The sequence below is a fragment of the Salvelinus namaycush genome, chromosome 3, assembly GCF_016432855.1.
Source record: "Salvelinus namaycush isolate Seneca chromosome 3, SaNama_1.0, whole genome shotgun sequence".
In the NCBI taxonomy this organism is placed as follows: domain Eukaryota; kingdom Metazoa; phylum Chordata; class Actinopteri; order Salmoniformes; family Salmonidae; genus Salvelinus; species Salvelinus namaycush.
This window is the reverse complement of record NC_052309.1, coordinates 84923689-84946382: the sequence shown is the minus strand read 5'-3', so window position 1 is coordinate 84946382 and position 22694 is coordinate 84923689. Positions and strand designations below refer to the sequence as shown.

The following is a 22694-nucleotide window of genomic DNA, read 5'->3' as shown; positions in this document are numbered from 1 at the left end:
TGTAAGGTCTACATATTTCGTATCAAATACAATTTGATTTGATAAAGCATGTTTTTGAGTTCAATGAACAACATAAAAATCAGAGTTAATTAGACTCAGGATTAAGTTCATTCAGTCAATCTTATACCTATAGATCAATACATTGATGATCAATATGAGGATGCCTGAGCAGCTGCTTACCTTGTGTGAGGTGTGTGTGATCAGGTTCAGAGTGCCTGGGGGAGCCGTGTCCCTCATGGCTTTTATAGCCGTCCCCAGCCACAGCCTGATTTACAGACAACAACACCAATGTACAGACAGTCATAAATGTCAAACATCTATGAGAAACAACATGCTTTGTTATATGTCCACACACAGGGAGTGTTTTTAATTATTTATCAAAAGAACACTCATGTGTGGACGTATAACAAGCTTCTGCTTAGAAAGACACCTTTTAACATTTTAGTATTTCACTGTCACAACATGGCTCATCATATTGTGTTGTGCTCATCAAAACTCAAATCATACCATCACACCTTTAATGATGAGTCAGTGGATATGATGGTCTGTTCAGGAACACTGGCAGACTGCTGTTATAATGAGGTATAACTTCTTATAAGCGTGCATGAGCCTTTATAATGGCGTATGAAATGTTTAAAAGCATATCGAATGTTATGTTGTTCTATGCATGAATCAACATTTCAACGGACTCTAAATGGCTATTGGAAATGAATACCTACACTCCTAAGCACTATCTAGAACACCAAATGGTACTTTGGCTGTCCCAATAGGAGAACCCTCCGAAGAACCCTTTTTGGTTCCAGGTTGAACCCTTTTTGGTTCCATGTAGAACCCTTTTTGGTTCCATGTAGAAACCTTTTTGGTTCCATGTAGAACCCTTTTTGGTTCCATGTAGAACCCTTTCCACAGAGGGTTCTACATGGAACCCAAAAGGGTTCTACCTGGAACCCAACAGGGTTCTACCTGGAACCAAAAATTGTTCTACTGGGACACAAAAAGGGCTCTGCCATGGCGACAGCCAAAGAACCCTTTTGGAACCCTTTTTCTAAGAGTGTATAGGCTGCATCTGTAGAATATGAATATTGAACTTGAAGTTATTTTTAAAGAAGGCCTATATATTCCAAGCTTTTTTCTTTATTTCTCTATATTCATTCACATTTATATTAGGCTCCGTGCATTTTGTGCACATCATGTAGACCAGAACAATTATATTACTGTGGGACCAGACAAACTAATAACAGCCCCGCCGCGATAGCCCCTGGATACCAAATGCGCGTTCCTTCTCGGCTCGCGCGGCCGTCACTGCAACAGCGTACGCCACAATAACATTTCGGACCAGAGGCACCGCACTTGCTTACAATGAAACACAGGTGGAGGCTGGCAGTAGAACTCTAGCCTGTGGTGCCTTCCATTTAGACCGAGGGATGGGTAGATGACGACCGAGAGCAATGGAGTCGAGGGCCCGTTGATACCATGAATGACAGGTATCACAAGGCGGCCCGGGATGGCTACCTGGACCTGCTGAAAGAGGCTACGCGGAAGGACTTGAACGCGCCGGATGAAGATGGCATGACACCGACGTTATGGGCCGCTTATCATGGCAACTTGGAGGCTCTACGACTTATCGTGGGCAGAGGGTAAGTAGGCTTTTAAGAACTGAAAATGTACTTTTCGTCACGTGTGGAATCTTGTATTCCTTTGCTCAACTCGTGCAGTAGTTAAGGATAGATAGTGTCCATATCTCGTGTGGTTAATAATATTGTGTTTGGTAGACATTGAAGTATTAATGCGCACTCTTATTATGGATAGATACGATAGGTAAAGTTCCCCCTGTGGAAAATAGTTAGTCTATTCTATAGCCAACCTATACTAGCTAGCCTACCCCTTCATGCAGTGCTCTGTGTAGTTTATGTATATTCTCCTAGGGAACGCAACACCTCTGTAGGAATTAGTTCCGGTCTAGTAAGATCTGTAGCGTTAGGTAAGGTCTGTAACATTAGGTAGGGCTAGTATTAAAGGTTTGTAACATTAGGTCAGGTCTGTAACATTAGGTCAGGTCTGTAACATTAGGTCAGGTCTGTAACATTAGGTAGGGCTAGTATTAAAGGTTTGTAACATTAGGTCAGGTCTGTAACATTAGGTACGGTCTGTAACATTAGGTAAGGTCTGTAACATTAGGTACGGTCTGTAACATTAGGTAGGGCTAGTAAGGTCAGTAGCAAGGTGCAGCACCAGTAGTGCTAGAGGGGTGTGCCATAATAACACATGAAAGAGGAGGTCATAGCCTACTGACTGATTCAGGATGCAGGATAAATAAAGTAACAGTAGCCTACTGACTGATTCAGGATGCAGGATAAATAAAGTAACAGTAGCCTACTGACTGATGCAGGATAAATAAAGTAACAGTAGCCTACTGACTGATGCAGGATAAATAAAGTAACAGTAGCCTACTGACTGATGCAGGATAAATAAAGTAACAGTAGCCTACTGGCCGATGCAGGATAAATAAAGTAACAGTAGCCTACTGACTGATGCAGGATAAATAAAGTAACAGTAGCCTACTGACTGATGCAGGATAAATAAAGTAACAGTAGCCTACTGACTGATTCAGGATGCAGGATAAATAAAGTAACAGGATTTATTGAAGTCATGTATGTTTGTTCCATTGGAATGAACTGTTTTGGCTCGGGGTAAACAAGTAAAAGGTCACCAATACAACCACCACACTGACCACACTAATAGTGTATACTGTAGAGAGGCCTACCTACTGTGAACATTTCCTGTAGTTTTATTGGACAGTATATCTTTTGTGTTTTCGAATACCATAGAATAGAATATCACATCATAGAATATCACATCATAGAATAGAATATCATATAACAGAATATCACGGAATAGAATATCATGGAATAGAATATCATGGAATAGAATATCATGGAATAGAATAGAATATCATGGAATAGAATAGAATATCATGGAATATAATAGAATATCATGGAATAGAATATCATGGAATAGAATATCATAGAATAGAATATCATATAACAGAATAGAATATCATGGAATAGAATATCATAGAATAGAAAATAATATATCTATTGTTCATTTGGATAGAACAAAAATTGCCTTCTCCTTTTCCCCACAAATACCCCCAGACATATGTTGACTGGCACAGCTAGGGTCAGCCACGAGGATACAGCCTAGCTGTGTAGACCAGTTTGAACCTTTCCATTGATAGACTATTAACTGAGTAGGTTGATTAAATGGCACAAAGTCTGGAACAAAGTCACATAGGGCACTGCCAGGGGCCCTGAGGCAGCGGTTCAATCCCCCGTTCTACCAGTCACTCTGTACACTACTGTATCACTCATCTCATATTCTATATCTGTCAATAAAACTTCCAAATACCCCCCCAAAATATCACAATGGATCTGATAAATGTTTTGTTGACGTGATGATGTGCAGTGATTGATATGGCCTCTCCCTACTTTTTTTGTGGAGGGACTACTGGCTCCAACTATAGACTAACCAATGAGCAAGCTACTGCTTAGTTATTATGTCACTGTTTTTCAATTAACCATAAAAAGTGTCATCATGCTCTAATCATATCCTAGCAACATAAATGTTTGCCAAAAAAGGAAGTCTAGCATGATCAGTTAAGGCTGTTGTTGTATCCTCTCCTCAGCTTAACATTGCTTCTTGAAAAAACATCAGAGCATCAGAGAGGGTGAGATTAGAATTCTAGATGTAGAATGCTACTTTACTGGTTATTGTGCAGGTCAGAGTTATGTGATGCAACAATGGACAACTCATCACACATGTCATCATGATAGTTCTTCTTTCAGTAAAAACATGTCAAGTGTAATGCATTTCTATAGACAGACAATGTCACTTCGTTTCCATGTATGTCATTTGTCAGTAGCTATAAATTAATTCAGATCATACATTCTATTCAGGATTAAAAATGAATACATCTAATTTGGGACAATCAGTGCAAATGACCAGTGGCCAATGAGCCTGTTTAGATAACATCAGGTTCAAAACTTATGGCATCCTTGATAAAGACTTTTTTAAACTGTATGAAATAATACAACTGAGATATATTGTATGCAAAAAAAAAGGGAAAATTATATTATTTTATATACTAATACAATTGATCAGAGAAATAGATTGTGTTTAACATGTGATAAAAAAGATGTGTAAACATTTCCCAATTTTATTGAGCGTACAATCAAATCATATTTGATTGAGCATACAACAACTCAGTATTTGTATTATTTATTTTATACAGTCTTTTTTGCTTATCTTTATCAAGGATTGCCAATAACTTTGGACCTGAATGTATGTTCGTTTTAGATTAGGAAGCACCAGTAAACTGGAGTACACAAAGCTCTCTTCAGCGTGTTTCTGGCTGACCTGGTTTCCCTTCCTGTCCAGAGAAAGAAGCCCATTAGCAAAGTAGTTAATTGGCAAAAGTTTGGGGGATTCTCTCTCTCTCTCTCTCTAATCTCTATTTCTCTCTCTTTCTGTCTCTCTTTCTCTCCATAAATGTGTATGCACCTAATATGGGTTGGGAGGGGGGGGGGGGGGGGGTCCTGTTTGGGTGTTTAGGACAGGGGCTTTCACACATACCTTGTGTTGGGGGGAGATTGTAACGACAGTGGACACATTGAGAACTAAGTATCCCACCACAAAGTAGTATAGGTGGGTGAAGGTGGTTGGGGGTAGGGTGAGGATCGTATTTATACGATCAACTGACAGAGCAATAGGCTGGTGAGGGCCTCCTCCCCAGCAATAGGCTGGGGTTTCGGACCCTTATCTTTCCATGGCTCAGTTATCTGTTTCACCAGGGCCCTGTCAGGCATCCTATTGGAAATGACACGTAAAGCTCTTACAAGATGCCACCTTTTCTCAAGCGTCCAAGGCTTTTGGTAGAGGTGGGGACAGCGGAAAGGGGAGTCTCTCAGTCAGTGGTGGGACATAGGGAAAGCCCAGATTCAGCCGTTCTGTCAGCAGTATCCAGCTTTCAGAGTCCAGGAGAGAACTGGGGAGCTTGAGAGGTTCATAAGTGAGGTGGAGGCTGAGCTGGTGGGGCAAGGTAGGGCCGGGCTGCTAGATCATCTGAACTACGCTGGGTGTTTTCTTTCAGATGAAAGCAAAAGGAGCACTTGTATGAGCTACATGTTCCATGTTGAGAGGGATGGATGCTCCCAGCTCTTTCTGCTTTGGGTTGAAAAAACAGAGTTTGTCTGATGGTGTAATTTGTTGTGGGGAGATGAGGGAGCCTGACGGGTGTGGAACTCCTGTGTGTTCTCAGGTTCTGCTCACGGACGTTCCCAAACTCAGAGAAATTACATTGATTTTCCCCGGACGTTTCACAAACTCTCGGCTGCCATCTCTAAGATGGCCCCTGACTGCCCCCGCTGGTCGATGGTCTGCCTGTGGACTTTTATAAAAAGTGAATTGGACAGGACTTGTTTTATGTGTTGCGTGAGTGCGTCAGAGGAGTTGCAACTAAGCAGTTGGTGGGTGGCTTGAGTGACCTAAAGAACTGGAGGCCTGTAGCGTTGTTCTGTGGGGACTATAAGGTCTTTGCCAAGGTCCTCTCTAACAGACTGAAGTCCAACTGGGACTCTATTGTAAACAAGGACCAAATGTACTGTGTACCAGGATGCTCAATCACAGACAATCTGTTCAGAACCAGGGACATGCTGGGCCTGTCAAGCCTTTAGAATGTGATCTTTGGACCTTCTTCCTTAGAAAGCCTTTGATAGGATGGACCATGACTATCTGTTCAATCTGTTGTCTGCTTTTGGTTGTGGGGAGAATTTTGTGGCCTGTGTTAAAATGTATGCTGGGGCTTCATGTATGGTGAAGGTGGGCGGGGGGGCTGAGTAGGCCAGTCTGGGTAGGCCAGTCTGGGTAGGGCAGGACATTTGCCAGGGATGTCCTCTATCGGGGCAGCAATGCACGCTTACTATTGAGGAACTTCTGGGCCTGCTACACAGGAGGCTGTGGGCAGTGTGTGTGCCAGACAGGGTTGAGGACAGGTGTAGCAGTATCGGCATACGCTGCTGACGTCTCAGAGATGATTAGGGATGAGCAGAACCTACGGGGTCTAGTTTGAGAGGCTCTGTTATGTGGGGCATGGAGGGACAGGGCAGCTTCCAGGGGGGGGTTGCAGTGGGTCTGTGAAGGGCTCAATATTCTTGGGATGTATCTGGGCTTGGAGGGGTGGGTCAGGAAGAACTGGGAGGGAGTGTCACAAGTGGTGGTGTCGAAGCCAGGCGAAGTGGAGGTGGCTCCTCTACCAAGTGTCATACAGAGTGAGGGTGCTGATCATCAACAACTTGGTGGCATCGTCCCTATGACATAAATTGACCCCGGCGGTCTGCTGCCTGTCCAGGAGGGGGGACAAGGCCTCATGGACCTGGAGAGCAGGGTGGCAGGCTTCTGACTCAGTGGCACAGAGACTATACCACACTGATGATGGCTGGACTGACTTTTAACACTCCGATCCTGGGGAAGTTTGCGGAGGTGGGGGGCAATGCACTGTACACCCTCAGTGTCAAGGAAGTGAGGCACATCAGGAGCTTAGCGGTTGTGAAGGGGCATCAGTGGCAGGGGGTTGTGGGGGCTGAGAGCATGGCAGGGTATAGGTGGAGGGTGCTCAATAAGCTCCCATTGCCGAAAAGGTCAGGTGACCGAGGTATTCCAGCAGTGAAAGGGCCAAATGTGTTGGGTTTAATTTTTTGTCTCTCTCTGTCTCCCTCTCTCTTTCCCCTTCTCTGTCATTTCTCACTCTCTCTGTCAGTGTGTCTGCTTTTGCCAGGCATAGTCCGATCTCTCGTTCGCTCACACAGACTAAGTGGGCCTTGTGTGCATTTCAGAAACACAATTATACTGTAAGCAAACACCAAATTAGGTTTGATGTGGTTCATTAGTCCTCTGTGCATTCCACCATTTTGTTCAGGGTAAATGTACACAAGGTAACACAGTGGCGTGTCCACTTAGACAGTGTGGTGATAAAGTAACTGATAACAACCCTAGTTCTAGGAATTCCCACGGTATACAGCTTATAAAACATTTACTACACTAAATGTGCACTGTACCCATCTCTCACTGATTATGATAAACAGCCATTCTAACACCATGAAGAAGTCTGCGTGACATTTGGTACTAAAAATACTTTCATAGTCACCATAGTTTCTCACAACACCAGTGACTACTAGACGGCAGCACCCTTGAGATCCAGGGAGATCATTTCAATGATGTCTGACAACTTTATTGGGTTTGCTGCTGAAATACAGACCTGGCAGATTTACAGTGGATTTATAGTGGATTTATAGTGAATTTATAGTGAATAGTGAAACAGTAGCAGTAGGGAGCAACAATCTGTCATTCTATGATGTAACAACAAGCATAGTCAGGACACTGAGGACAGTGGAGTCCTTTTCAATTCCATTCCATTCTTATCATATGTTAAGTGAACAGGGGTTATCATGTGTTATTATTGGGCTATGACCTGCAGTAAAAGGTGCCCATAGAAGAGTGAGGGATGTGTAAAATCATGTCATGTCTAACAACTGGAGCTGTAATTGCATAACGGCCATTATGTATCATCAAATAGCTGGTCGTCTGTAGCTCAGTTGGTAGAGCATGATGTGTGCAATGCCATGATGGTGAGTTGGATTCCTGGGACCAGACATAAAATGTATGCATCAATGTAAGTGGCTTTGGATAAAGTGTCTGGTAATTGGCAGATATTATATAATAGCACTGATATTTAGATTTATTTGAGATTCGTCTACCCAGAGGCCCGGGCATTTGTGACACAGTCCTTTAAGCGCTTGACCCTTTGAGTCCCCTTTACATTTGCACCCCAAAACATTTACCAGGAGAGTGGACAAAAAAGGAGCCCCAAAAGACGCTGATAATCAAAAATGAGAGAAAAATATATATCTTTATTCGCATTTTGACAAATAAAGATTTAATGACGAAAAGTACTCTTGTAACTCAGTTAAACTGTGATACATATTCTTAAACTGTTACGGCTAGACGTCCCGCTAGCGGAACCCCTCGACAACATCCGGTGAAATTGCAGAGCGCCAAATTCAAATTACTATAAATAGACTTTCATGAAATCACAAGTGCAATACATCAAAATAAAGCTTAACTCCTTGTTAATCCAGCCGCTGTCAGATTTCAAAAAGGCTTTACGGCGAAAGCAAACCATGCGATTATCTGAGGACAGCGCCCCATCATACAAATGCATGACAAACATATTTTAACCAGGGAGGTGCGACACGGAAATAACGATATAATTTATGCCTTACCTTTGAAGATCTTCTTCTGTTGGCACTCCAAAAAGTGCCAGGAACATCACAAATGGTCCTTTTGTTTGATAAATTCCTTCTTTATATCCCCTAAATGTCAATTTATTTGGCACGTTTGATTCAGAAATACACCGGTTCCAACTCGCCCAACATGACTACAAATTATCTAATAAGTTACCTGTAAACTTGGTCCAAACAACTTTCCTAATCCAACCTTAGCTATCCTAAAACATAAATAATCGATTACATTTAAGACGGAATATACTGTGTTCAATAGCGAATAAATTTAACGTGGAGCGAGCTCCAGGTCGTGCGCAACAAACAATAGAGTCCACTTGGCTTGACACTCACAACGAACAGCCGTACTTCTTCATTTCTCAAAAGAAAAACATCAACCAATTTCTAAAGACTGTTGACATCTAGTGGAAGCCATAGGAACTGTAACCAGGTGCCTCATAAATATAGTTTCCCATAGAAACCTAATTGAAAACACAGTAACCTCAACAACAACCAAAAAATCCTAGATGGTTTGTCCTCGGGGTTTCGCCTGCCAAATAAGTTCTGTTATACTCAGACATTATTTTAACAGTTTTAGAAACTCTAGAGTGTTTTCTATCCAAATCTACCAATTATATGCATATCCTAGCTTCTGGGCCTGAGTAACAGGCAGTTTACTTTGGGCACGCTTTTCATCTGGATGTGAAAATAGTGCCCCCTAGCCCGAAGAGGTTTTAATAGAACAGAAGGACCCTAACCCTACCTGACCCTAGCCCTACCTGACCCTAACCGACCCTAGCCCTACCTGACCCTAGCCCTACCTGACCCTACCTGATCCTAAACCTAGCCCTACCTGACCCTACCTGATCCTAAACCTAGCCCTAACTGACCCTAAACCTAGCCCTAACCCTACCTCTAGCCCTAACTGACCCTAACCCTACCTCTAGCCCTAACTGACACTAACCCTACCTGATCCTAAACCTAACCCTACCAGACCCTAACCCTACCTGAACCTAGCCCTACCTGATCCTAAACCTAGCCCTACCTGATCCTAAACCTAGCCTTACCTGATCCTAAACCTAGCCTTACCTGATCCTAAACCTAGCCCTACCTGATCCTAAACCTAGCCCTACCTGATCCTAAACCTAGCCCTACCTGACCCTAACCCTACCTAACCCTACCGGACAATACGCCCTACCTAACCTGACCATACCTGTACAGTAGAATAAGCAGGTCAGATGAATTCAAAGGATGTTTCATGTATACAGAATAGTAGAGACCAATATAAAGTATACTTTTTAATTGTTCTGTTATTTTGTATGCGTCTGTGACCCCTCAGTTCCTAGAAGATTTAGACTGTGACCCCTCAGTTCCTAGAAGATTTAGACTGTGACCCCTCAGTTCCTAGAAGATTTAGACTGTGACCCCTCAGTTCCTAGAAGATTTAGACTGTGACCCCTCAGTTCCTAGAAGATTTAGACTGTGACCCCTCAGTTCCTAGAAGATTTAGACTGTGACCCCTCAGTTCCTAGAAGATTTAGACTGTGACCCCTCAGTTCCTAGAAGATTTAGACTGTGACCCCTCAGTTCCTAGAAGATTTAGACTGTGACCCCTCAGTTCCTAGAAGATTTAGACTGTGACCCCTCAGTTCCTAGAAGATTTAGACTGTGACCCCTCAGTTCCTAGAAGATTTAGACTGTGACCCCTCAGTTCCTAGAAGATTTAGACTGTGACCCCTCAGTTCCTAGAAGATTTAGACTGTGACCCCTCAGTTCCTAGAAGATTTAGACTGACCCCTCAGTTCCTAGAAGATTTAGACTGACCCCTCAGTTCCTAGAAGATTTAGACTGTGACCCCTCAGTTCCTAGAAGATTTAGACTGTGACCCCTCAGTTCCTAGAAGATTTAGACTGTGACCCCTCAGTTCCTAGAAGATTTAGACTGTGACCCCTCAGTTCCTAGAAGATTTAGACTGTGACCCCTCAGTTCCTAAAAGATTTAGACTGTGACCCCTCAGTTCCTAGAAGATTTAGACTGTGACCCCTCAGTTCCTAGAAGATTTAGACTGTGACCCCTCAGTTCCTAGAAGATTTAGACTGTGACCCCTCAGTTCCTAGAAGATTTAGACCGTGACCCCTCAGTTCCTAAAAGATTTAGACCGTGACCCCTCAGTTCCTAGAAGATTTAGACTGTGACCCCTCAGTTCCTAGAAGATTTAGACTGTGACCCCTCAGTTCCTAGAAGATTTAGACTGTGACCCCTCAGTTCCTAGAAGATTTAGACTGTGACCCCTCAGTTCCTAGAAGATTTAGACTGTGACCCCTCAGTTCCTAGAAGATTTAGACTGTGACCCCTCAGTTCCTAGAAGATTTAGACTGTGACCCCTCAGTTCCTAGAAGATTTAGACTGTGACCCCTCAGTTCCTAGAAGATTTAGACTGTGACCCCTCAGTCCCTAGAAGATTTAGACTGTGACCCCTCAGTCCCTAGAAGATTTAGAGTGTGACCCCTCAGTCCCTAGAAGATTTAGACCGTGACCCCTCAGTTCCTAGAAGATTTAGACCGTGACCCCTCAGTTCTTAGAAGATTTAGACTTCCCAGACCACCGTTGTCTTATGTCCCAGACAAGACGACACATGCAAAACAAGACCCTAAAATTGGCAGACTAGAGAGGAGACAGCAAATAAATTCCGGAGACCCAGTTTGAACCCTTGTAGGTAACACTAGACAGTGAGAAACCAGGGTTGGGCAGGTGATATTGTAATAAATTTGGCTCCCCGAGCTAATGCAGAGGCTTTAGCTCAGAAGGCTAAGTAACACAGTAATGTGTTAGAACCCTGCACTCTGAGAAAAAAGGTGCTATGCAGGACCAAAAAGGGTTCTTCAGCTGTCCCCATAGGGGAACCCTCTGAAGAACCCCTTTTGATTCCAGGTAGAACCCTTTTGGTTCCAGTTATAACCCTTTTGGGTTCCATGTAAAACCCTTTCCACTGGGCTAAAACTGTTGTGTTGCGCGCGAGACCCGGGTCGGTCACACAAGAAATCAAGGTCAGGCTGGTGAAAGGTGCTAATCCTGGCTCTGGTTGGGACTAGCGTGGCAAGCACACAGCTTCGCCGCTGTCTGTGAAAACCTTGCAGCTTTGTCCATCAATAATGTATCCCTAGCCTCTGTGACCAGTGCAATGCTAGCTGCACCTGCAGCTCATCAAATATTGATCAAGCCTGTTGGAGGACTAATGCTACAGTATATAGGGATACTACGACTGAGGTCAAATCCTGTCTGTTCAAGTATTTATGTTGGAAAGTCAACTGAAATCAACTCAATTATTGCTTTAAGGTCATCTGGAACTTTTTTTAAAAACAGTTTACGGTTGCCCCTATCACTTCCATTGATTGTTAGCTAGCTAGCTGTGGCTATTGTTAGTGAAGGTCCTAATGGATTTTCAAAGAAAACTGGAAAATGACAGACTTGGGTTTTTATATCAGGTAAATCCATTTGAATTCAACCACTTTTTGACAGCATCCCTTTAGATTTATACAACACTTTCCATACATTAGAAATCCAAGGCTTAAAAACAAAGGTGTCCATGTATGCCGATGACTCACGTTTTATATTAAGTCCACAAGCTAGATCCCTGCAATGTCTCATTGAAGATCTAGATAACTCTTCTGGACTCTCTGGACTAAAACCTAATTATGATAAGTGTACAATATTACGTATTGGATCTTTAAAACAAAACTTTTACATTAACCTGCAGTTTACCTTTAAAATGGGCTTACGATGAAGTAGACATACTTGGTATTCATATCACAAAATATATAAATGAGCTCGCCACAGTGAATTTCAATAGAAAACTTGTAAAAATAGACAAGATCCTGCAACCAAGGAGGTAAATACCTGTCTATTTATGGACAAATTGCCCTGATTAACTTAGTCATCTCAGTTTACTCACTTATGGCGCTGCCTACTCCTGATGATTCGTTTCTCAAATCATATGAGAAAGAAATATTTCGCTAGCTGTGGAAAGAGGGTTAGCTAGCTAACAATTTTCTGTGCTAACATAATTGCAAAAGGGTTTTCTAGTGATCAATTAGCCTTTTAAAATGGTAAACTTGGATTACCTAACACAACGTGCCATTGGAACACAGGAGTGATGGTTGCTGATAGTGGGCCTCTGTTCGCCTATGTAGATATTCCATAAAAATCTGCCGTTTCCAGCTACAATAGTCATTTACAACATTAACAATGTCTACACTGTATTTCTGATCAATTGATGTTATTTTAATGGACACATTTCTTTGCTTTTCCTTCAAAAACAAGGACATTTCTAAGTGACCAAAACTTTTGAATGGTAGTGTGTGTATATATATTTGCTACTGCTCGACTAAAATAATCTTGGTTGACCAACAGCCTATCAACCAAACAATCAACCATCGACTAATTGGGGTCAGCCCTACTAGCCTTGCCCCACTTGTTAGATATTATGCACATTAATAGCTTGAGAGCAAACGTCCTCGCCATGTGATTTATCATAGTAATAGGCAGCAGCAATCTAAAGGATCAGATGGAAAACATGCCAGGAAAAGTGATTGGCTGAAATGATGAAGTGGATGGAGAAATGCAGTTGTCAAACAGTTGTCATTTTTTTTGTCTTAATTTAACGTTAAATGTAAAAAATAAAAAGTTTCTTTTTATATTCGTATATGTTGTAACTTAGACCCTACTTTACATCATCTGAGGTTGTGTTGTGCCCGCCATCGGTTGAGACACAACATGCATTAAGGTTTAAAAATTATACTTTATAAAAAACATGATTCTTTTCAAGAAATGATCAAATAGTTTGACAACCCTGTTTGTAAGCTTTTAAAAGATATCAATCTCAAGCGTTTATCTTTTCCAGTGATGAAGACATGATGTCTCATGGTATGGTAGGTATGCAACATGGGTCAACTTTGAGCACCTTTATCTCTTGAATGTTTTGGTATTCAAGTCAAAAGAGTCACTTTCTGATCACTTCTACAATGGGAAAATATGTATGGAAGGTTTACTTCAAATCAAAAGGGGAGTTGTCAAAAAGTGATTGAATTCAAATGGATTGACCCTGTCGTAACAGGACCTCTTTCACCCCCTCTGCCCGGTTGACACTAATACAGATGATCTTCCATGCTTGACTATGGGGATGTCATCTACAGTTCAACATGCAAGGGATCCCCAGAGAAGCAAGATGGGCTTCATCATTCCACCATTTTGTTCAGGGTAAATGTACACAAGGTAACACAGTGGCGTGTCCACTTAGACAGTGTGGTGATAAAGTAACTGATAACAACCCTAGTTCTAGGAATTCCCACGGTATACAGCTTATAAAACATTTACTACACTAAATGTGCACTGTACCTCTCTCTCACTGATTATGATAAACAGCACACATTCACATTTCCACCAATCAGCCTGTCAACGTATCCTCAAGCAATAGAACAGTGCTGAATAATACCTAACCTCTACTGTACAAGTAGAATACACTCTACCTAACCCTATCTGACCCTAACCTGACCCCCTTATGGGCTACCGAGTGGCACAGCGGTCTAAGGCACTGCATCTCAGTGCTAGAGGCATCACTACATACCCTGGTTTGATCCCGGGCTGTATCACAACCGGCCATGATCAGGAGTCCCATAGGACGGCGCTTGGTAGGCCGTCATTATAAAATAAGAATTTGTTCTTAACTGATTTGCCTAGTTAAATTAAGGTTCAATAATAAATAAAACCCTACCAGACCCTAACCAATATAAAGTATATTTGTTTCATTGTTCTCTATTATTCTGTGTACATCAGTGACCCCTCAGTTCCTAGAAGATTGAGACTGTGACCCCTCAGTTCCTAGAAGATTTAGACTGTGAACCTGTTCTGTGTTGTCACATGCCCCTGTCCTTCTGTGTTGTCACATGTCCCTGTCCTTCTGTGTTGTCATGTCTGTCTTGTCCTGTGATTTCAATGTTTTGTTGTTATTTGATTTATTGCACCGCACTTCCTAGTCGTCACTGGCCAGGCCGTCATTGTAAATAAGAATTTGTTTGTAGTCCTTTACAGGCAGCTTTGAACTCTGATAAGGGCCTATATTGTAAGGCAGGGGCTGTATACATGTGCACTTCACATTTCCATATCATAAAACTCATGTAATATACAGTGTCAACGTTTATGAACACTGATGTACAGTTACAAGATGGCATGGTGTCATACCTTGGGTTTGTTCTGAACACAATCAGACAGTGTTTGTTGTATTGGGATAAAGATGTGCCGTGGACCACGCATCTGAACGCACTCATGACTCCATTCTATGTGCAAAATAATTACCATCTGCTGCTCTGAATTGCCCTGTTAAAGCCTTAACACTGTAATGTCATATTTTATAATTGAGCTTCTCATGTTGGCTATAGAACATACAAAAACACCTTATAGTTGAAGACTCTTCTTTGAGTCATAAAAGTGCATTGAAATGACTTAGGAACTGTGCACACTTTGGAGAGGTGTGTGGCCACTTGGAAACACCAGTTAGACCTCTCACTCAAACCCTTGTCATTCTTTTGTCTTATGTTGCACCTAGCCCACATTTTCCAAGAATATTCTTATCATGTTACTGAATGTATCCAGAGTATTTTCTGATTTAGTTATCAACAAATGCAGTAAAAAGTGCTGTAAATGTAAAAAGAAAAGTCACATTAAATCAAGTGTGTCAGGTGAACTGTTGTCCTCACCTTTAGTCTAATAATTGTCCCATAAATCTCCAAACTGTTCCCTTTTAATTGCTACCATGATTATGTATATGCTTTCCATATTTCCTCAGAGGAAAACATTTCATTTAGCCCTATAGGCCAATGCCCACCAGTGTAAGGGATTTTAACTGACTCACCTGGATAAATAAAAGGTTAAATAAAATATATACATTTAAAAAAGAACCATGGATTACAGTTTCTCCAGGCCCATAGACTACTTTCAGGGTGAGGAACCATCTAACATCAAGTTGTAAAATCCTGAACTTCCCCTTTAAGATCAGCAATAGGGTTAGTGTACCACCATCCGGAACCATTCCAAATCTGACAGCTGTTTATACACTGCCTCTAAATAAAGAGGAACTTCCTGTTAATATTTAAACCTCTGAAAGGATAAATTGAAGTACAATCTGGCGGTAAACAGGAGTTCACCTTTGATGTAATTCCTGTAAAGAATTCCCTTTTCCTGGGAATAGAACTGAAATACGAATCACGTTGTGATATGTTATCAATGTTTTATGGAACCCATTAGAACTCAAATCTGCCCTCCACCCTAAACAAATATTAGTGATGTTAAGTCATCTGCACTGTCACTACATTGGGAAAATTCAGCGCCAATGCTGCGCGACTGAAGGAATTGAGCATGACGTCACCAGGTATGCACGCCCCGGTAGTACGCTCCTGAGTCAGGGGCAGCCCGACCGGCCCGGGCCTCCCGTGAAACAAGACACTGGTTAGTGTAGTGGTGTTGACAAGCCGGTGTGTTGTGTTACAGGCCGACTGTAGTGTAGAGGTGTTGGTCCTAGTGGAGGCTGAGGTGCCCATGGGGTCATGGTAGGCTGATGGTAGGGGAATGGAAAGCATGGAGAAGACAGAGAAATCCTCTACACGTAATGACAGCAGGTCCAAACAGTGGTATTGTTCATCTCATAACTTGTGTATCTGCCATCTGTTTGGTGTCATTAAGAATTACTTTACTGTGTTGTTGTTGGTGCGGAGATTTACCAGTGCTAAAGGGTACTGTGATGTAAGGTTAAACATGATTTATGAAGATTCGATGAACAGCCCATGGATGAGATCTCAGTGCTGAAATCATGATTTAAAAGATCTTGGGCTTTATCACAAGGTACCTGCTATGTTTAGGAGTATCTGAGAGTGGGTTATCCTTCTCCTGGTTCATATTACTCACAGATAGCACTTACTGAATGCCTTTGGAACACAACAAGTCATGCTGTTCTAACAGCATCATCACCTCTGTCTTGGCACGGGTCTTCGTTGGCACTGTAAATAGTTGGGGATGATCTTGACATCGTTGCAAAATGTATGTTTCAAGTTCAGGTAAGAGTGAAAAAAAGAAAGTATCTTGTTTACTAAGAGCACGTATTTGTGGTGCATTAGATTCAGCTTGATATTTTCACATTTGGGACTACTCCATTGGTTCTGGGGGGAAAAAACGAAATCAGGCACAGTTCAAGTATTTGAAATACTTTTACATAGTCCTATGTTCGTCCCAGGTCTATGTGTACAACATCCATAGTAGGATGAAGACTTCCTAATATGGGCGCCATGTGTGTGCTATATGCCCGTTGCTTCCTACAGCCTCTCTGGATCAAAACTCTAGCTGATGTCTGTACTTCCTCTTGTTCTGCAGAGGCAACCCTGATAAGTGTGACATATGGGGGAACACACCTCTCCACCTGGCAGCCGCCAACGGCCACCACAACTGCCTGTCCTTCCTGGTGTCCTTCGGTGCCAACATGTGGTGCCTGGACAACGACTACCACACGCCCCTGGACATGGCCGCCACCAAAAGCCACATGGACTGTGTCCGCTACCTGGACTCGATTGCCGCCAAGCAGTCGGCCCTTAACCCCAAGCTGGTGGGGAAGCTGAAGGAGCGGGCTTTCCGCGAGGCCGAGAGGAGGATTAAGGAGTGTGTGAAGCTGCAGCGGAAACACCACAAGCGCATGGAGCGCAAGTTCCACAAAGAGGCGGCGTCGGAGCAGTCCATGTCAGACGCCATGAGCTTCTCCAGCTACACAAGCAGCTCAGTGAGCCGCAAGCTGCACCACCTAAACACCACCACTGTCAGTGTGCCATACTCTCAGGTCAGTACAAGCTGCCTCACCTAAACACTGTCAGTGTGCCATACTCTCAGGTCAGTACAAGCTGCCTCACCTAAACACTGTCAGTGTGCCATACTCTCAGGTCAGTACAAGCTGCCCCACCTAAACACTGTCAGTGTGCCATACTCTCAGGTCAGTACAAGCTGCCCCACCTAAACACTGTCAGTGTGCCATACTCTCAGGTCAGTACAAGCTGCCTCACCTAAACACTGTCAGTGTGCCATACTCTCAGGTCATTACAAGCTGCCTCACCTAAACACTGTCAGTGTGCCATACTCTCAGGTCAGTACAAGCTGCCTCACCTAAACACTGTCAGTGTGCCATACTCTCAGGTCAGTACAAGCTGCCTCACCTAAACACTGTCAGTGTGCCATACTCTCAGGTCAGTACAAGCTGCCTCACCTAAACACTGTCAGTGTGCCATACTCTCAGGTCAGTACAAGCTGCCCCACCTAAACACTGTCAGTGTGCCATACTCTCAGGTCAGTACAAGCTGCCTCACCTAAACACTGTCAGTGTGCCATACTCTCAAGTCAGTACAAGCTGCCCCACCTAAACACTGTCAGTGTGCCATACTCTCAGGTCATTACAAGCTGCCTCACCTAAACACTGTCAGTGTGCCATACTCTCAGGTCAGTACAAGCTGCCCCACCTAAACACTGTCAGTGTGCCATACTCTCAGGTCAGTACAAGCTGCCTCACCTAAACACTGTCAGTGTGCCATACTCTCAGGTCAGTACAAGCTGCCTCACCTAAACACTGTCAGTGTGCCATACTCTCAGGTCAGTACAAGCTGCCTCACCTAAACACTGTCAGTGTGCCATACTCTCAGGTCAGTACAAGCTGCCCCACCTAAACACTGTCAGTGTGCCATACTCTCAGGTCAGTACAAGCTGCCCCACCTAAACACTGTCAGTGTGCCATACTCTCAGGTCAGTACAAGCTGCCCCACCTAAACACTGTCAGTGTGCCATACTCTCAGGTCAGTACAAGCTGCCCCACCTAAACACTGTCAGTGTGCCATACTCTCAGGTCAGTACAAGCTGCCCCACCTAAACACTGTCAGTGTGTCATACTCTCAGGTCAGTACAAGCTGCCCCACCTAAACACTGTCAGTGTGCCATACTCTCAGGTCAGTACAAGCTGCCCCACCTAAACACTGTCAGTGTGCCATACTCTCAGGTCAGTACAAGCTGCCTCACCTAAACACTGTCAGTGTGCCATACTCTCAGGTCAGTACAAGCTGCCCCACCTAAACACTGTCAGTGTGTCATACTCTCAGGTCAGTACAAGCTGCACCACCTAAACACCACTGTCAGTGTGCCATACTCTCTGGTCAGTACAAGCTGCCCCACCTAAACACTGTCAGTGTGCCATACTCTCAGGTCAGTACAAGTTGCCCCACCTAAACACCACCACTGTCAGTGTGCCATACTCTCAGGTCAGTACAAGCTGCCTCACCTAAACACTGTCAGTGTGCCATACTCTCAGGTCAGTACAAGCTGCCCTACCTAAACACTGTCAGTGTGCCATACTCTCAGGTCAGTACAAGCTGCCCTACCTAAACACTGTCAGTGTGCCATACTCTCAGGTCAGTACAAGCTGCCCCACCTAAACACCACCACTGTCAGTGTGTCATACTCTCAGGTCAGTACAAGCTGCCTCACCTAAACACTGTCAGTGTGCCATACTCTCAGGTCAGTACAAGCTGCACCACCTAAACACCACCACTGTCAGTGTGCCATACTCTCAGGTCAGTACAAGCTGCCCCACCTAAACACTGTCAGTGTGCCATACTCTCAGGTCAGTACAAGCTGCCCCACCTAAACACCACTGTCAGTGTGTGTCACACCCTGATCAATTTCACCTGTCTTGTGCTTGTCTCCACTCCCCTCCAGATGTCTCCCATTTTCTCCCAAATCAGAGGCAGGCAGGCTCAGGACAGGCAGAAAGGTCAGAACTGGGAAGGCTAAGACAAACTAGACCACAGGAACACTCTGGTAGGACTTAACGGGACAAGACAAACGGGCAACAGACAAACAGAAAACTCAGGTATAAATGCACAGGGGATAATGGGGAAAATGGGAGACACCTGGAGGGGGGTGGAGACAAGCACAAGACAGGAGAAACAGATCAGGGTGTGACAGTGTGCCATACTCTTAGGTCAGTACAGTACAGCCTCATCCAGCCATGTATGCCTTTTGAATATTTATTTAAAGGGACATTCCACTCCAAAACCAACGTTTGTCAGATGTTTTCAGACCGTAAAAATAGTCCAATGTCAAGATGAGTGGTTGTGTAGCTCCAGCTATATGATGCCTCAAGCTAAATGAAAACATGGGAAAGATGAACACAGCACATCTGGAGATAATATGGTGCTTCTCTTTTCCTTCATTTAGGATTGTAGTACAAAGCTGCATCTATAAAATGAATGACCTGGGATGTGGACTTATCTCAAGTTTAACAGATGACAAATGATTCATGTTGGAGTGTAATGTCCCTTTCATTTTCAACATGGTGTACATAATTATAGACTGCAAATAACTGTCATTGTATCCTCTCCTTTCTCCACTGATGGGAGATGTTGCTGTTCCAACTGTTGTGCATGTGAAATGATACAGCAGCAGACATAACAGATGGGGAGTTTCACATGCACAACAGTTGGAACAGCAACATCTCCCATCAGTGGAGAAAGGAGAGGATACAATGACAGTTATTTGTAGTCTATAATTATGTACACCATGTTGAAAATGAAAGGGACATTACACTCCAACATTAATCATTTTTCATCTGTTAAATTTGAGATGTGTGCTCCGCTATAATTAGTGGTTGAAGCCTGTGTTGCTCTTTGTCCCTGCAGGCTACTCTTCACGCCACAACCCGAGGCAAGACCAAGATCCAGAAGAGGTTGGAGAAGAGGAAGCAAGGGGACGGGACCTTCAAGATCTACGAGGACGGCAGGAAGAGCGTGCGCTCCCTCTCGGGCCTCCAGCTGGGCAACGATGTCATGTTCCTTAAACAGGGAACCTATGTCGGCCCTCGGGACCGCGCAGGGCGCCGCGGAAACCTCCGAGACATATTCCACGGAGACGCCAACGACGACGCCATCTCTCGTGCCATCAGCGAGCCGGACTTGTCTTACCGGCCCAACATGGAATACTCTGAGGTCAGCACCGACTCGGGCCACGACTCTCTCTTCAACCGGCCCGGTCTGGGAACCATGGTGTTCCGACGCAACTATATCAGCGGCGGCCTGTTCGGCATCGGCGGGCGCGACGAGGGGAGCCTCAGCGGAGGAACCGAACGGGCTGGCAGCGCCAACGTGCGGCTGCGCAGCCGGCTGCGGCGTTCGCCCAGCCTGGACGATGGGGGGGACAGCATCGGCAGTGCCCGCAGCCTCCAGGAAAGGAACCGCCAGGATCTTCCCTGGGACGAGGTGGAGCTGGGGCTGGATGATGACTGCGAGGCCGTCACCAGCCCGTTGGAGGTGTTCTTGGCTGCGCAGACCATGGGCGAGTTCCTCACTGTCTTCAGGCGGGAGAAGATTGACCTGGAGGCGCTGCTGCTGTGCTCGGACCAGGACCTCAAGAGCATCCACATCCCCCTGGGGCCCAGGAAGAAAATCCTGGATGCCTGCAAGAGACGTCTGGAGACCCTTGAGGACCCTGACTACATCGAGGACACCCTGCTGTGAATGGTGACTGACACTTTTGGATCTGAAGATGCTGTGTAGATACTGTATGCCTATACTACTGTGATGTTCACCTACAGAGTAAACCTACACTACAGAGTAAACCTAACCTACAGAGTAAACCTACACTACAGAGTAAACCTACACTACAGAGTAAACCTACACTACAGAGTAAACCTGTACTACAGAGTAAACCTGTACTACAGAGTAAACCTACACTACAGACTAAACCTAACCTACAGAGTAAACCTGTACTACAGAGTAAACCTGTACTACAGAGTAAACCTACACTACAGACTAAACCTAACCTACAGAGTAAACCTGTACTACAGAGTAAACCTGTACTACAGAGTAAACCTGTACTACAGAGTAAACCTACACTACAGACTAAACCTAACCTACAGAGTAAACCTGTACTACAGAGTAAACCTGTACTACAGAGTAAACCTACACTACAGACTAAACCTACACTACAGAGTAAACCTACACTACAGAGTAAACCTACACTACAGAGTAAACCTAACCTACAGAGTAAACCTACACTACAGAGTAAACCTACACTACAGACTAAACCTACACTACAGAGTAAACCTACACTACAGAGTAAACCTACACTACAGAGTAAACCTAACCTACAGAGTAAACCTACACTACAGAGTAAACCTACACTACAGAGTCAACCTAACCTACAGAGTAAACCTACACTACAGAGTAAACCTACACTACAGACTAAACCTACACTACAGAGTAAACCTACACTACAGAGTAAACCTACACTACAGAGTAAACCTAACCTACAGAGTAAACCTAACCTACAGAGTAAACCTAACCTACAGAGTAAACCTAACCTCCAGATTACATCTGAGTGTGTAGTGTGGGGATTTTTCACTGGGACATGTTAGTATTGTCGCTGCTCTCCTCTACACATAGTTATGAAGGTAGGCATCTCGTTTCTTCTTTGCTTGATGATAATAGTAACAATCCGGCATAGAATTCATTCCTGTCTGTCTCTGCAAATATGGCATTGCCATTCTTCTGGAGACCACTAGGTGGACACACTGTACAGGTCAAGCAGAATGCTCTTCCTACCTTAAAGGTAGGTCAGTGGAGCATTGTAGCTCAGTCTTGTCAGGGTAATGTCTCATAGGGGTTTGTTGTAGTATATGCAACATTCAGAGACTTTACAGCTACAACATAAATAGCGGTTTGTTGTAGTGTATGCAATATTCAGAGACACGCTTGTCTGACTCTGCGATTATGTAAGGACATTCAGAGAAATGTTGTCATTTCATTCCCTGGGTCAGAAAGGAGGACATTGTTAATGTAAACATCTCAGTGAACAAAAGAAGACAAGTAAAATACAGAAACCTGAGCTTTCTATGGACTTTATAAATGAAGGAGAAGAGCTGAAGAAATCTGAAAGGTATTTTGGATCGTTGCATCTTCATTAGAGTGAGTTCTAGAAGTCCACTGCACTGTTGACCAATTTTAATGATCTAAAGGACACTGTTGACCGTTTTAATTAACTAAACGACACTGTTGACTGTTATAATGATCTAAATGACACTGTTGACCGTTTTAATTAACTGAATCACACTGTTGACTGTTTTAATGCACTAAAAGATACTGTTGACCTTTTTAATTAACTGAACCACACTGTTGACTGTTATAATGATCTAAATGACACTGTTGACCGTTTTAATTAACTGAATCACACTATTGACTGTTTTAATGATCTAAATAACACTGTTGACCTTTTTAATGATCTAAACAACAC

The 22694-nt window shown here is 43.7% G+C and overlaps 1 protein-coding gene across 1 annotated transcript; it reads left to right on the top strand.

Moving 5' to 3' along the window:
- Positions 1-1473: 1473 nt before the first annotated feature.
- Positions 1474-20920, top strand: LOC120044682 (Usher syndrome type-1G protein homolog). Its single transcript, XM_038989357.1, has 3 exons — positions 1474-1637; positions 16752-17208; positions 20087-20920. Exons 1-3 carry the CDS (start codon positions 1474-1476, stop codon positions 20918-20920), a joined length of 1455 nt encoding a protein of 484 aa, XP_038845285.1.
- The last annotated feature ends 1774 nt before the right edge of the window (positions 20921-22694 follow it).